Source organism: Lissotriton vulgaris, unplaced genomic scaffold (genome assembly GCF_964263255.1).
Source record: "Lissotriton vulgaris unplaced genomic scaffold, aLisVul1.2 SCAFFOLD_1420, whole genome shotgun sequence".
NCBI classification, from domain to species: Eukaryota; Metazoa; Chordata; class Amphibia; order Caudata; family Salamandridae; genus Lissotriton; species Lissotriton vulgaris.
In genome coordinates this window covers 22,956-40,205 of record NW_028253693.1, presented here as the reverse complement: position 1 = coordinate 40,205, position 17,250 = coordinate 22,956, and the positions used below count along the sequence as shown (strand labels likewise).

The 17,250-nt window shown below is 41.5% G+C and overlaps 1 protein-coding gene across 1 annotated transcript in view; it reads left to right on the top strand.

Annotated features, from left to right (window-relative positions):
- The window catches only part of LOC147660886 (PDZ domain-containing protein 7-like), a gene marked incomplete at its 3' end in the record, with an annotated part of 489,505 nt that extends 479,913 nt beyond the window's left edge, over nucleotides 1–9,592 (top strand). The window contains exon 15 of the mRNA XM_086951444.1: nucleotides 9,492–9,592. Coding sequence (XP_086807570.1) covers nucleotides 9,492–9,592 — 101 coding nt within the window. The remainder of the gene's footprint in view (nucleotides 1–9,491) is intronic.
- Between the last annotated feature and the right edge of the window lie 7,658 nt (nucleotides 9,593–17,250).

The window sequence follows — 17,250 nt, the reverse complement described above, 5'->3', positions numbered from 1 at the left end:
ATCACACAGGCGTCTAAAGGGAGAACATTTTCTCCATGTAGGCTGCATGCAGCCTGCATGGAGAAAAGGGAGAGTGTGCATGACTGGTGTGGTCTCCTCAGAAGGCCAACCAAACAGTCAGGACCCACAACTTTAGGTTAGCCACTCCTCCCCTGCCCTTGAGCAGGACCGCCCATCCCTAACCAACCCCTTTTTCTGCTTTCTCGCAGTGCAAGAAGCAAAAACAATTTTTTTTATTTATAATACGATTTTATGTTTCTGCTTCTCGCACTGCGAGGAAGCAATGGGGCGACACTCCTCCACACATAAGGAGGAGTCGCCCCTGATGGTATCTCATAATGACTGTGGTCCACTGACATCCCCCTCACCGTCTGGTTCCTGTGTCCGTTCTGTGTCCTCGTCCGGTATGCCTACTGCTTTGTGCACTTCTTCTAGCATTGCTAGAGACAGTGACCTAAACTGCCATCTAAAAACAAGTCGGAATGGGTGATCCTTTCTATAGCTTATGTCCTTGAATCACAAAACGTCAAGTACTGTTTAGCAGATTTTTAAGCATAGCGCAGCATACCATAGCACATTAAACTGGATATGCTGCACAGCTGGAAGTCAGAAAAGAATTCTGCAGGTTTAAGCGGCCAATCGTAGTTTATAAAGTTGAGCATTAGATGCATTGTCATATGCTGAACTCCTTGTAGTTAAGCATGCAGCACACTAGAAGGCCATGATAGCAGACTTTAGCATAGTCGAGTCTAGAGTTGATCTCAGCTTTCCCAGCGAGGAAGGGAGTAGATGGCAAAATGTTCCTTTTGAGTAAAACCGGATAATACAGAATGCCCATGCATTTTAAAGTAAGTTCACTATCCACGAACCATTGAAAAATCAAGACTATAAGAACCCTAGAGGGATGCCGCAGGTGACTGCCAGGGAGTCAGAAAGGGAGGGTGGTAGGCTAAAGCTGGACATCTGTCAGAGAGGAAAGCAGTAAAACAGGCACTAGCCACCTCCTAAAGACCGAACACCGCCATCAGCTGGACGAGGATGGAATGATCTGTCGAATTAAAAGCAGGAACAGGAAGGAAGCACACCTCATCTGGTCCCAGTCCAAGATCACCTAGGACATTAAATAAGACGGTCTCAGTGCCCATTTCAGACCTGAAGCCCATTTGACTAGAGTCTAGTCCAGGAAATTAAAGAGCCAGTGAGCATGACATTTATTCCCAATTTTGACTGTAGGAACGATCTAGGTCTATCAGCTTCTTCAATCTGAACATCCATTTCTTTAAGAAAAGGTTTAATTAGACTCTTCTTTCACCGCAAGGGATCAATTCCTGAGCAAAATGAAGCATGAAGTAGGGTCCTCAAAGTGTGGATAACTCGGGGGACTAGAGATTTCAGGACAGAAACTGGGCAGATATTGTCAGAAGATGCAGACTTTATTGTAGATAGTAGTCTCTTTGGAGAAAGAGGAGAGATGTTTCTGAACTATGACTGAAGGGGGCTTGTTCATCTCACTAGAGGGTTCATGGTTAGTGTCGCTGGTCGACCTGGCAGTATTTTCTTGCGCAAGGTGCCAGCTTGTCACAGAGAGTGTGAGATGGCAGAATAGCTGAGAGGGTGCTGTTAGGACAGGTTAGCTCGGAAGGACAGGATTTTATACAATGCTCTTGTAGAACTAGCAGCATGAGAAATGACTAGCCCACAGAAATTGGGGCTGGTCACCAACTGCATCTTGTAGTACGTAAAGTAGTAACTGCCATAAACCAGAACAGGAAGGGCACAATATATAAAGGCTTCATGCTCTGTTATATTCCCAGAAATACTTCATGTATTTTATTTACATTTTTAGTTAACTATCATTATTTATTGTTTTTCACAAAATAGAAGTGCTCTCGCCAACATGTGTTTAACAATATTAATCACTTTCTGAAGGGCTAATGGGCGTGATCTACATTTCATTTACAAGATTTCTAACATTAGAATCTGCACGTTTTGCTTGTATAAATTAAATGATGATTGTTAACTGATAAAATGACAATTTGCAATAAGCATTATAACAGGTTCTCGTGCCAGCATGCTATGACGACGTTTCACAAAGAAGCGCCAAGAAAAAGACATTTCACAAAGAAGAACCAGCCAGTAGATGTTTTAACAGAAGTTGTTTCAGTTTGTGAATACCTCTGCACGAATACTACAATAGGAGGGCCAAAGGGAAAAATATTTATAGACCAACCAAATTTAAATCCCCTACTTCTTACAATAACAACAGCAATGAAATAAGGTGGTCTAGTGTTCGATGTGTATCAGAAGTATAGTCTCTAGATATATACTGCTGATCTCACTATCTATTTCCTGTCAAAAATAGTGAGACAAAGGCACAATGATGCAGACAACTAAAATCAAGAGCAGAATAAAGAAAAAGGTGAGCCGTAGCCACTCTAGGATTTTTGGTATCCCATCATTGCACATAAGTGTGTGCCCAGTGTCATCATCTGGGTATTACCAAACAACTATATCAAGTTCTTCCTTCAGCATTAGGAAGAAACAAGAATAATAGTTGTATCTTCTTGTGGATTCTCACAAGAAAGAAGTGCAAAATTAGGGAAATATTACTTCCAAAGTTATTGTGAAAAAGCAGTGCATATAGTGAAAACTGTGAGATAAAATAGGATAAACTCCTAAAGTATCCAATACAACCATTCCCTTGATATATATTCAGCAGAGTTTTCCAAATTAACACCATCAATGCTGATGGTATTCCCCTCCTGTGCTGAACATTATTTATTCCCATTGTTCATGACGAGCTCAGCTCGGCATGAGTGTACGAGAGGTGTACCTCATGACGAGCTGAGCTCGTCATGAGCGTCGAAGGTGTTAAAATCAAAAGTGCAAGTGAAAAGAAAACCGTTAAGAGTTAATCACTGTCTATTTGGTCAACATGTTTCAGCCTTTGGGACAGCGCTCCCATGGCTTTCGTCAGGACCTCTAAAGCTATAATGTCACTGCAACATTAGGTAAAGGATAAATACATACTTTGTATATCCTGTTTCAAACCCTTGTAACAAGCGTTGTGATTGATGCAATCTAAGAGAAATGAAAAACTTTAAATACAAAAAAATACTCTCTGCAGCAATAAATATAAATGCTAACATGTCAAAATTTAGGACATATATATTGTTAAAAAACCAAGTGCTTACCACTACTTGTTCAGGTCTAGACCTCACCTCTCTCGGATCCAGCTCGAGTATCAGTATCTGAGGCCCGCTCTAAAAAATATTCCAGAAATTTTTTTTGCTCAAAAAGTCAAACATTGATGTAGACTGTTGTAGCTGTTGGTGAATCAGCCACCAATACGAAATGGAATCATCCGTCTAAAAACTCCAATCTTAATTCTTAAGTCACACGCAGAAAACACAAGCAGCCAGCCAAGATGATCCTACAATATGTATTGATGTTCTTACGAACAGAGAACACTGTTTGTCCCGTTCTTAACAAGTGGTTCTTCAAAAAGGTGTGCTTTAAAAATAGAAAAAACACTGATAAACTTTTTCCCTCGTATTTTTGGAGGAATGGTAAAACGTGTATGCAGCGGAGATGGCAACTACATTATCACTAATGCCTCAGATACCGGCAACAGCATGCTACAACAGGTCCCTCGATCTTCCTCACATATAGTTTAAGTTTGTACTGACAACGGGGATCGTCTACATTCAGAAATACGGCATTCACTAACAATCAAATAAAGAAGTCCAATTCTGCTGCTACACTCACCTCTCCGTCGGTACCTCGCCACGAAGATTCTCGCTGGATGGAGGTAATTTGACAGAGGGGTTGGCATGTTTAAATACCCGGCCGACCAGGTGTCACTGATTAGCCAAACATTTTGCGCGTATAGATGACGGGATATGTAGTTCTCATCTAGCTCACAAAATACACCAGGCATTTATATAGTTTATCTCTGGCTCGAACCAATTAATCCGAACCTTGGAATACATATGGCAGCCTCAAAGGTCCACTGTTAACATTGTCAAATCTATTCAAAATACGTGACCCTAAATAAAATAAAAACTACGAAAAACCCGCAGGCATGCTGGGATACGAAGTTCTAATCTCGATAAAAACGGAAAAAGCAACTGGTATTAGTGATATCTAAATCCTTATGATAAATCACAAGGAGAGAAGTCTATTTTTAGGAGTCATAGAGACTTACGTCAGGTGCTCACACAGATCCTGCCCTAGGGCATAGTATACACATATAGCCCTCTTCAGACTACCTGTAGATAATGGCAATGATCCTGCAAAGCTCCTGGCAAATGTAGTTAGTAACGGTCTAGCATGTGTGTATGAACAAAGAGTGTCCATTATAAATGCAGATGTGACCTACAAACTTAAAGAATATGACCCTGGAATAATAGCTAAGCCTATATAGAAATCTTAATTCTTTATAGCTTCTACGCTCAATCCATATATTACAGGAACGTGCCATCAACAATAACCGCGAAGCACTGTTTGAGAAATCTGTAGACAAACCTCCACTGGGTCGGTAAACTTTTGTACACACTTTTAGTGCCCTTACCAATGGTATTCAAAAAAGCATAAGAAGACACTGGCGCATTTTGAACAGTTGCACCAATAAGATACCTCTTCCACTTTTTGCAATAAAAAGGAGTTGTGACTTACGAGACAAATTAGTGCATACACGACCTAAAGACACTAAACAAGATAAAGAAACCACACTGTGGGGACTACCTAAAGTACAGGGACATTACCCGTGCCGCTCCTGTGGGGTCTGTGCCCAGACCAAACCAACCAAAACGATCGACGTTGGGAGTTTTAAAGCCTGGATACAGAATGGTTTCACGAATTGCAATAGTGAGAATCTTATTTACTTGATCACTTGCCCATGCGAATATCATTATGTGGGTATGACCACACGCAGGGTCAAACTTCAAATGATGGAACACAAGAGCACCTTTCGGTGCAAGAAAACAATAACTAAATTGACAAAACATTTTTTCGAAAAAGAACACAAGCCTGAAGACTTCAGATGGACAGTTCTAGAAAAACCCTTGATTCCACCACATGTCAGTGATATCTCTTCTTATTTATTCCAACGTGAACAGAGATGGGTGTTTAGACTTTCCAACGATACTTTGGTTCTTAATGATGTGATCCCCTGGATGTCGCTTGGAACCAATAAATACAATATTGCCCTGTTCTGTTCGAATGGCATATCTATATCGAAAAGTAGCACCGCAATGACTTAATGAGATTGCTGTGCCTATCGTGGACTTGTGGTTTGAATTAGTACCTTTCTAATCCGAAATTCTGAGAATATGACTATTAAGTTTGACGTCTGTGATAATCATTTCTCTTTTCAAGTTATTCTATGTGAAATACTTTTTGGTTCAATTGGCGAATCTGATGTACACCTCCACAGGATTATCCTGGTCTTAAAACATAATACTCATTTAGAGTTTTTCAGCTCACACATATATGGATTGGAGTGTAGAAGCCATAAAGAATAAAGATTTCTATATAGGCTTAGCTACTATTCCAGGGTCACATTCTTTAAGTTTGTAGGTCACATCAGCGTTTATAATGGACTATCTTTGTTCAAACACACATGCTAGACCGTTACTAACTACATTTCCCAGGAGGTTTGCGGGATCATTGCTGTTATCTTCAGGTAGTCTGACAAGGGCTATATGTGTATACTATGCCCTAGGGCAGGTTCTGTGTGAGCATCTGACGTAAGTCTCTATTACTCCTATAAATAGACTTCCCTCCTTGTGATTTATCATAAGGATTTAGATATCACTAATACCAGTTGCTTTTTCCGTTTTTATTGAGATTAGAACTTCGTATCCCAGCATGCCTGCGGGATTTTCGTAGTTTGTATTTTATTTAGGGTCGCATATTTTGAATAGATTTGACAATGTTAACAGTGGACCTTTGAGGTTGCCATATGTATTCCAAGGTTCGGATTAATTGGTTCGAGCCAGAGATAAACTATATAAATGCCTGGTGTATTTTGCGAGATAGATGAGAACTACATATCCCATCATTCTTTCATTTATATTGTAGTTCATTGATGCCACTTCATCTATACGCGCAAAATGTTTGGCTAATCAGTGACACCTGGGCGGCCCGGTATTTAAACATGCCGACCCCTCCGTCAAATTACCTCCACCCCGCGAGAGTCTTCGTGGCGAGGTACCGACGGAGAGGTGAGTGTAGCAGCAGAATCGGGCTTCTTTATTTGCATGTCAGTGAATGCCGTATTTCTGAATGTATACGATCACCGTTGTCAGTACAAACTTAAACAATATGTGAGGAAGATCGAGGGACCTGTTGTAGCATGCTGTTGCCGGTATCTGAGGCATTAGTGATAATGTGGTTGCCGTCTCGAAACCGCTGCATACACGTTTTACCTTTCCCCTAAAAATACGAGGGCAAAAGTTTATCAGTGTTTTTTTCTATTTTTAAAGCACACATTTTTGAAGAACCACTTGTTAAGAACGGGACGGACATTGTTCTCTGTTCCTAAGAAAATCAATACATATTATAGGATCACCTTGGCTGGCTGCTTGTGTTTTCTGCATGTGACTTAAGAATTAATATTGGAGTTTTTAGACAGATTATTCCATTTCGTATTGGTGGCTGATTCTCCAACAGCTACAACAGTCTACATCAATGTTAGACTTTTTGAGCAAAAAAATGTTCTGGATTATTTTTTAGAGCAGGGCCTCAGAAACTGATATTTGAGCTGGATCCGAGAGAGGTGAGGTCTAGACCTGAACAAGTAGTGGTAAGCACTTGTTTTTTAAAAAAAATATATGTCCTAAATTTTGACATGTTGGCACTTATATTTATTGTTGCAGAGACAATTTTTTTGTATTTTTATTTTTACATTTCTCTTAGATTTCATCAATCCCCACGCTTGTTACAACGGTTTTAAATAGGATATACAAAGTATGTATTTATCCTTTATCTAATATTGCAGTGACATTATATCTTTAGAGGTCCTAACGAAAGCCATGGGAGCGCTGTCCCAAAGGCTGAAACATGTTGACCAAATAGACAGTGATTAACTCTTAACTGTTTTCTTTTCACTTGCACTTTTGATTTTAATTTGGAAAACTCTGCTTAATATATACCAAGGGAATGGTTGTATTGGATACTTTAGTTTATCCTATTTTATCTCACAGTTTTCACTATATGCACTGCTTTTTCACAATAACTTTGGAAGTAATATTTCCCTTGTTTTGCACTTCTTTCTTGTGAGAATCCACAAGAGGATACAACTATTATTCTTGTTTCTTCCTAATGCTTAAGGGAGAACTTGATATAGTTGTTTTGTAATACCCAGATGATGACACTGAGTACACACTTATGTGCAATGATGGGATACCAAAAATCCTAGAGTGGCTACGGCTCACCTTTTTCTTTATTCTTCTCTTGATTTTATTTGTCTGCATCATTGTGCCTTTGTTTCACTATTTTTGACAGGAAATAGATAGTGAGATCAGCAATACCTCTGAATGCATACTCAATTTGCATCAATTTTTCCTATTATTATCTGGGGTTTGGTGTTGACATGAAGAGTATGCGTCGAGCTATCATTCTATCAGTTTTGTTCAGACTCTGGCAACCAACTACAGTTTATTTCCTGGAGCTCGTATGTTTGAGAATTAATATAGTTTGCTTTGCCAGCTTAACTATTTCTTGGGGCTAGATGACTTTCCAGGGATCCCTACATGTTGTCTGGTATAAACCTGCCTCCATTACCAGGTTGTCTTTCTGGCCTTCTGTTAATCCACTTCTCTAGGGTTGTCCTGTGATGTTAATGAGTGATGGTTTAACAGTCATTTATTTCTTTTTGCTTAGTAACCACAGGGAGCGACTGTAAATCATTGTGAGGACCGTGTAACAAGTCATTGATCTCTAAATTGTTTCCCTTTTGGATACAGTAAATGTTTGTTTTTTGTTTACAGTTAACAAACCACCACATACACTGTTGAATGGATTTCTGGTTTGTGAGACCGTGAAAGGTAAACTGGAAGATAGTTGCAGTAGGCATCTGAAACTTCTATTCTGAGTTATAAATAACATTTGATGTTAATGCATAAAAGCGCAAGCAGTGTACATCTTATCAGAAATCAGAAGTTTATCAAAAGTTTACTTGTGCATCTTCTAGTCATACTGATAATCATGCAGAAGAGGATATCACGCCAAGTGTTGCAGGAGGAAGGGGACAGCATTAAGGTACTGGTGACGCTAATTTTGCTCCTTACCTTCACTACTAAATTCAAGGCAAATGTTCTTTTATTGCCTGCTTAAAAGTGTGGAGGGGAGTAAAACAATTCAAGATTATACTTTCAATTTAGACATGCTTTAAAAGACCACAGACTCCGAATTCCAGTTTTGTGGATTTATTATCAGGCCAAAAATAACTGAATATAAACACACTTCAATATCAAAGTATATAGATACATAAAAATCAATACCGAGCCGAGTCTACGTATATAATTCATTCGGGATTAAAGGCATAATATGATGAACTCCAAAATCAAAATGCAACAAAGAATAGAGGCTGAGTCAAATTCTCCTTTCATTTGAGAGAAAAAAAAGTATCTTTCCCTACTCTGCTCTAAACGAAAGTCCTACCTGTTTCCCCAATATCCTATCCCAAAGGTGTCAGCACGTGTTGGCTTCCTTAAAAGTACTCACGTCAAATGGGTCTGATAGCTTAAAGCTATGGAGCTCGCTCTAAGATGCTCCTTCTCCGACGAAAAAAGCAGAAGTCTCTCGAATCTGTCCCTGCGCTTTATTTAAAAAGACAATGTTCAACCCACACTACGTCACATGGTAAACATTTCCCTTTGCACCATCTTTCAGTAAGTTTCCACAGAAGCTTTAATTAATTCGACTCTTCTTCCAGTGGCCTTGGTTCGCAGATAGGCCAGACACAAAAAGCGTACTCCCTTTTTGCCTTCAGTCTTCTTCAAAGACTTTCCGAGTATCTCCTTAAATCTAAGAATAACTAGGTCGAATTCCTGCACATGCAGTAAGATGAGAACGCACTGTCTTCGAACACAAAAAGGATTCATTTAATTATCATACTTGACCAAAGAAGGTGAAACGAAACTCAAAACAACCTACAGTTTGGGCCTACAATTCAAGCAACTTAAACTAAACACAATTTACATTGCACAAGTATAATTTCATCCTGCACATTACACATACAGGAATTATAAGTTTCTTTAATATATACATAATAATACTTAAATGTGCATACTACTACATTTCAAAGCTAATATAACTTGAATAAATGCATCTTAATAATCATGAAACACTGCAAATGAAAAAAATACATGTGTGTGTTTAAACCATGAGTATAGTGCACCCATACAATTTATAGTGCTGTAAGCACTCTTATCAGTACTCTGTAGTTTTAGACTGACAGTTTGTTTTCTACTTGTCTCTTACAGGTATTAGTATATCGGGTGGCATTGAATCCAAGGTACAGCCCATGGTGAAAATTGAGAAGATCTTTCCTGGTGGTGCGGCTTTTCTCAGCGGTGTGCTCAAGGTAAGCCACCAGAATAATTTTTAGCCTGGAGGTGCAGATATATCCTCTTTCTGAGTAGGCATTCCAGGATTGCTTTATTCTTTTGCTAAACCACTGAAAACGTGTCCATTGAGAAATGTAAGAGGGGGCACTATGAAAAGTATGCTTTGTGCTATCATTAATTATACAGTTTGCAGTACAGGTTTCATATGAAGAAGGTTCTTTTGAGTTGTAGGATACACATGTGTTCAAATAATGCTACAATACATGATCAGATCAATTTGTAGAATAATTCCTGAATACAAAAAATTACACAACCCCTTTGCACATAAAATAACTTTCTGTAATGTCTTGTTTTCCTCTATAAGATAAGCCAAAATATATTGAGTGCCTGCAGTACCCTTAGTAGTGTAGTCATGTGCACCACAAATTATCTGTGTGAAATAAGTGGAGAAGTGTGGCTCACTGGTTAGAGGAGGCAGACCTGGAAGCAGAGGTCAGTCCGGGACCAGGGTTCAATTCCCGGCTCGGCGGGGTCTTGAGTCCTAAAATGTCCATGGACTCGACAATTCTCGCTCCGGTGCCTACTCGATTCACGGGTTCACACTCTGCGACTCTGGGCAATAGCTTGCTTAATCTACACAACGGCCCCTAGCGGCGGGATGCCTGGCTTTCACCTTGCGGATACCGTGCCGGGGTTATCTCACAGATGAATACCAGGACGGGTTCCCTAAGCAAGCGCTTAAAAACCGCTCTGTGATTTGCGCTATATAAATTCCTGTACATTTACATAAGTGTACCGGGAGGTGGGAGGAGGCAGATGACCTCTAAACAGGAACATCATTAGGTGACCATAGACAATATCTGTTGTCAAGTGCAGCAGTCGAAGATTCAGCAGTTTTAGCTCTTGTAAGAAGAGATCTCTCCTGCATAGGGATGCTCCCTCAACGGGTCTGATGTTAATGGGATCTGAGATGTGGATGACAAGCCATGAAGCCTTGTTCTTGCGTAATTTCTGGTTGAGGTGTTAAGTGTTCCAGTTCTTTTGTCACTGCATTACAATAATGTATCCATAATGAAAAAATATCCAGCGTGGCTTACAACATCATTGACTCCTAAAAGTGACTTAAAAACAACTCTAAGTCAGCGATTTTTTACCCTTTGACTTCTGTGGATCCCTGCTTAATCATTAACGGAATCCAGGGGCGCTCATTGAATAATTACTAGAATTCCGCCCCCCCCCCCTTCAACCACCCACTGCCTCATTTCTTGAAGCCAGGGACCCCACCATAAGCAATTTTGATATGAACTGCAAAATAATATATAAAATACAGAAACGAGCATTGATCAAACAAATAGACAAATATGGAAATATTTTCTTTAATTTACTGACACATATATTTAAATTGAATGGTAAGGATGGAGCTTTTCTAAATGCAATTTAGGCCATCCATCACACATATTATATTCTGTTTGATGCACTTGCACTGCTCCCTCAAATAAATCTGAGGATATCAATTTAATTTTTAGCCTCAAACTTCAAAATGCTTCACATTTACAGACCGTTTTAAAAGTTTGAATTATACATTTTTCTTCCACTTTATTAATCTGTTAATATTCTTTAGTTTTATAAGCAGTTGTGGATCAATAACTAGGCATCGCAGCCCTCCACGGTCTCTGGACCTCAGATTAAGAACTGCTGCTCTAAGTAATCATTACAAAAGTATATGTTTTTTGAATATGCATCCCTAAAGGAGCCAGTAGCTGGTAATCGATTTTCCCTCTTAAGAATGGGTATCTAGAATGCATTGCTGATAATAGTGTTCTTTTTGCCACAAAATGGTGAGAATCTTGAACTTGCATTCTGCATGCATAACGCAGATATGTGGAGGAACAAAAGACAAAAACAGCACCACAGTTGTGCCATGCACACAATTATTTATTTGTTCCTAGGTGTTAGCCTGGGTTTTGCTTTTGCTAAAGTTTATGGGACCACTAATCTCCAGGGTCTCCTCAAATTGCAATTATGGTGCCTCTTAGAGATACCATTCATGCTTCTTTGCAATGAGGAGAACCTCCATAGACTGGTGCCTACATGTAGTCTTAACCCCTTCGATGCTCATGACGAGCTGAGCTCGTGATGAACAATGGGAATCAATGATTGTCAGCATAGAGGGCGAATACCATCAGCAGTGATGGTGTTAAAGGATAGCCTCTAATACACCCTAGCCGATTAAGCCCTGGTGGTGGAATATGATTATCATTTTTGGAGGGTGCTCGTTTGCACTTATTGATGTTGTCTGCTACTTCCCCAGGCTAAATTTAGTCCAGAGGTCTAGGGTGATATTGCTCCATCCATGTAATTTATTCTGTCTGCTCAATGTAGAACTACTGAGAAGTACAGGAAGTCATCAGTGACATACATCTTCTCTGAACATCAGTGTGTGTCATGAAGATGACTGGTTTCTGAAACGTTGTTGCACCTATTTTTGGGGTCAGCCACAATGGATCACAAATATTTACTGTGCAGTAAATATGGCACTTTCAGATGGGAGAATGAGCATGCTCACAGAAGACCACTCTTTCCACTACTTTTAGCTCCTGCTTGTTCTCGATTTCAGATTGTCTAACAGGAGTCCACAAAATGTTGGACAAAAGAAGCAACCAGAGAGTTTATTAGGAGTCTTTACATGTAGTCTGAGGCTCCTGCTTTCCCATAACCCCCTCTTAGAAGGAAAAACGTGACCCAGCTCAGTTGGTTGGGCCTTTCAATTTAATAGGATACTCTGGATACTGATCCCCAATGGGTTTCTTCCCTACAGATTTCTTCCCAGCTTTAGGAATATAACTTGCAACTGTTATGCTGCTCACTTACCGTACTTTGGACTCAGGCCTTGGTGGATTCTGTTCCTTAAGATGGATTTCAGAGTGTGGACTAGAACTTCTTTCTATTTGGGATTATAAAAGCCCCTATTAGTCAACTGCTGATGAGAACCTGTGCCTGGTTTACTCCTCACCACGAGATGAGGCAGGTTGCTAAAAATTGTGCTCGGTGACCTCGGATGTTCTCTCGAACATCTGCTGAACCTCTCATCAGCGATGGAAGTGTCCTTCCTGTGGTTTCCTGTGCTATGTTGTTTTAGATATTTGCAAACCTTAACAACTAGCATTGGTACAAAGTAACTCATGTTCAGGAAGATTTTGGTCCTTCATTGTTTATCCTACACAGGATTCCCGTGTGTCTTTCAAAGAATCCATACTCCGTTCTTTTCAAATGAAGTGGAATACAAAATGTTTCCTTTGGAATCTCATAGGCAATTAATTGTATGCTTGTATCAGTTGTGATCAGAGATCTTCCTTTATATGCCCACATTAGGGAGGCATCTGTATACTGTTTATTGTCCTTTTAAAATTTCCAAATGATCGGGATTGGTTCATCAACACTTCTACAGTTATTTACCTTCTAGTAGTAATGCATTTTCTTTATCAGATCTATAGCTTCTTTTGAGCCCGACCACATTGACTGTGCTCGCGCTTCTCACAACTAAACAGGTCCCTGGCTGCCATTGCAAATCACCCTCGTGATCGTTGCACGACACTTTTGCTTGGAACCCCACACAACTAACAGGCCCCTTGCTGCGGAGCTTTTCAAATTTGCCACGGTCTCTGTGAGACGCTGACCGGGACACAATATTCAGGTCCCTGGCGACAGATATCCAATATCACATTGATCACCTTGTGACGCCCTTCCCTACCGGATAATCAACTCAGTCCCTGGGCGGCCACACGCAACTTGCCGGATCCCTTCGATCTCGGCCGTGGCCCTGTCGCGCTCAGCCCCTTTAACGAGACAACCCCGTCCTGAAGATGGTCCGCATTGGTTAAGGACCGTAACGTCGTCGACCTCCCAGCGCAAATTACAGGCGCATGCTGTTGTGACCCCAATTGAAATTACAATTTGTACTATAGATAGTCACTGATTCCATGTCACTGTTTGAGCTATCCACTGTATCACTTTGCTCACTTTGCGCCGTTCGTCGCTGTTCACGCCTTCAGCCTTCACTTGAGTTGCCACACCTCACTTGTATATACTGTGCACCAAGTTCTTTTTGGGTTGTCACCCCAAGTATTTGTTTATGTGCTGTATATAACTATGTTTTTTTGAAAAAAATATTTTGCTTGAATATCAAAATTAAAAAAAATATTTTTCCAAAACTACTTGAATAGGTGTCTCCTTTCTCTGGTCCATGTAATGCTTGTTGCATACTATGTAAATTGACCTTACACTTATACCTTTTGGGATATTGTTTTACCTTTATAATAAGAATCAAACATTGCATCTTTCCATTTTCTTTCAGTCCAGATAATTCAATGTTTATATGCATCTGCCTGGTAATAGAATCCTACATAAGCGTGCTATGGCCAGAGTCCAGAGGTTCAACTGAAGATCTGTTGTTTCAAAGCCTTCTAATGGACATGATACTGAACTTTAAGATGACAGCTTTGCATGCTTGCCAGATCTTTAGTGTTTTTTTTATATTGATTCCTGTGATGCCCTCTCACATACTCAAAACGTTCAGAGAGGCCAGAATTCGGCCTTTTATCATTGAAGAACAAGTTACTTACTTTTAGTGGTGCTCTTTCAGGTGGGTACTCTAACTGCAGATTCATCACCTTTAGAATATCCCCAGGTGCTAGACTGAATCCGGAAGGTTTAACTGCATTGCTCCCACATGCCTGTATGTGGCATCGTGCAGCTCCACACTGATCTTTTTCTGCCCTGGAGGTGACAAATTCAGCCACACATAAGTGCAATCCCTGCACGCTGACATCAGTTTCTTTCTTGCCTATGTCTGCACCCTCTGACCTGTGTGAAGATTCTGAGATTGGGACCCTTTTCAAATGGAAAGGAGACCATTCAACAGACTTTGGAGGAGGAGGGGTGGTAAGGAATCTGTTGTGGCAGAGTATTCATCAGAAAGAGTTTTATCAAAGGTAAGTATTCTGATAGATAATTCTAACCGCAGATTCCTCACCTTTGGAATAGATACCAAAGCAGAACCTCAAACGTGGTGAGTCTATGGAATGGCTCAGATCGAAAAGGTGTGCAGGACTGAGCTAGAGAAATGCCCTTCCTATCGAACCTGGCTGTCAAAGCGGTAGTGCTTCATGAACATGTGTACAGATGTGGAGAAGCGTGGCTCAGTGGTTAGAGGCGGCAGACCCGGAAGCTGAGATCGGCCGTGGACCAGGGTTCGATTCCCCGCCTTGGCGGGTCTCGGGCTCAAAAATTCCACGGAGTCGACAATTCTCGCTCTGGTGCCTACTCGACTCACGGGGTCACACTCTGCGACTCTGGGCAATAGCTTGCTTAATCTCCACTACGGCCCCTTGCGGCGGGATGCCTGGCTTTCACCTTGTGGATACCCGGCCTGAATATCTCACAGGGGAATACCAGGACGGGTTCCCTAAGCAAGCGCCTTGGGACCCCTGGGTTAAAGTGCGCTATATAAATCGAAACACATTTACATTTACATTTACACATTTACAGATGCCCAAGTCACAGCTTGACAGATTTCAAGTATAGGCACTCAGCATGCCAGCTTGGTGATAGCAGCATTGACCCCGATGGATTGGATCCTCAACCTGCTTCTTGGCCAGTGAGAAAGATCTTGATGCAGAGGACTATACAGCTTGAAAAGGTGCTTTTTTATTCTGTACTGCCTTGCCTTCCTTTGCCCCAGAGAACCCTGAAAACAGTGGGACATCCACCAATGGTCTTTGGTGGGATTGCTATAGAGAGGCAATAGGGTCCAGTCAGTGGAGTCTCATCCCCTCTTTCGAGGGGTGAGGCAGGTCAAAAAATGTTGGAAGAGTGATAGATTGCCCAACACGAAAAGCTATAACAACTTTAGGCAAAAAGGCAGCCTTTGTCCTCAGTCCCACTTTGGAAAAAGATAGTATAAAGTGGCTGCACCAAAAAAGCTTGGAGTTTTCTCATATGATGATCTGGGGGCCCTCTGACCAGAAACACCATCTTCAAAGTCAGGAGACATAGTGAACAGCGGTGTATGGGTTTGCATGGTGTGCACATGAGGAAAGTGAGAACCAAATTAAAACACCATTGTGGCATCACAAATAAATGAGGCAAACCTTTAAAAAGGATCTCATCCCAAGGGGGGATTTGAACAGGGTCAGTTAGTCCAGCAAATGTAAAAAAGACTCAGAGGTCTGACAGATAACCTTTACAAGTGCCCAATGCAAGCTCTTGCTGGGTCAAAAACAAACTATAGGACATCTGACAGTTTGGCCTGCAATGGATCAGTATTACAGGTACTCCTTTCTGCCACTGGTCCAAGGGGAGGACACAGCGAGGTCCAACCCACTGGTATCTTGTAAGTTCAGATATAACTTGTTATCCTCATACTTTTGGGCAAACTAATCCTTCTCTTCACCATTATCAACCCTAAAAGTATTTTGGCTGTGGTCGAAGTCTGAACCAAAAAGTTGTTGGAGCACTGATGTCTTAGCAAAAGGCCTAGTTCTGTCTAAATCTTAACAGACTGGCCTAGGTGTGTTGGTATGGCACTGAGATCTGATCTCTTTGAATAGGCTTGGAGCCAAAGAGGATGATAGCAATGGAGTCATCCTCTGGCAGGAGTGGTGCAGGTGTCGATTTCACAAGGAACAGTGTGGATCTTGGTGCCAGATTGGAAGTCTGCTTCGAAGTAACAGCAGAACCCGAGGTGGGTTCTGGAGGCACAAATGGTGCCACAGGCCAGACCTTCCAGGGTACATGAACTGGATGCTTTAAGCAGGTCAGTGGAGTCAGAAGGGTGGCTAAAATTAGCAATCTAGATTTTTGAAAGACCTCAACTTGTTGCAATATTGTCAACTGCCATGGGGAGGGAAATTAGTGTACATCTAGATTAGTTGCTGAATCAGCTCCTCTGCAGGTGACTGAGAGTGAGACTGTGGGGGACTCTGACATCCTCGCACCTGTTGTAAGTCCCCTATAGGGCCCACTGTCGTTTTGACCCAGAGAGCAGCCCTGTTTCGTCCCCCTACCCATGCAAAGGGGCTTAAGAGATGGCCAATAACCCTAGACCACAATGGAGGACTTCAGAAAAGAGGCCGCTGGCGAAGAAGGTGAAACCCAAAGGTGGATTCAAGATGACAGGTACCTGCAAACAGAGGGGACAGAGTCTGTGCCACTCAGAAGTGACAAAGATGCATCAAAGATGAATGTCCACCAATGTCTGAGATGTAGGAGAGTTGACGGTGCCCTTGAAGTGGCAGCTGTGCGGACCAGGTGACGCTGTGAAAGAACAGGAGCCGTTCACAAGCTGTCCTATGTTAGATGTCAAGAGCCAAGGGGTCAGTGTACGGCAGGGGCACCAACAAGCCTTGGCAACGGCAAACAATGTAGTCGTAGAAAAAGGTGCAGTGTCTGGACAAGCAAGGTCCAAGTGACTCCCCATGATCAGGTAAGTCAGAGCTGGCCCTGAGCAAGCAGAGGAGCCCACTGGAGCCAAAGAAGACCTTTGAGAGGGCCTACGGGCCGAAGGCACAGAAGTAGCAAGAGGACCTCGAGCAGCTCACCAATGGATGAAAGCCCAAGGTGCAAAGGATAAGGTGCAGGTGAAGATCCTGGCTGAGGGGGATGCTTGATGCTGGAA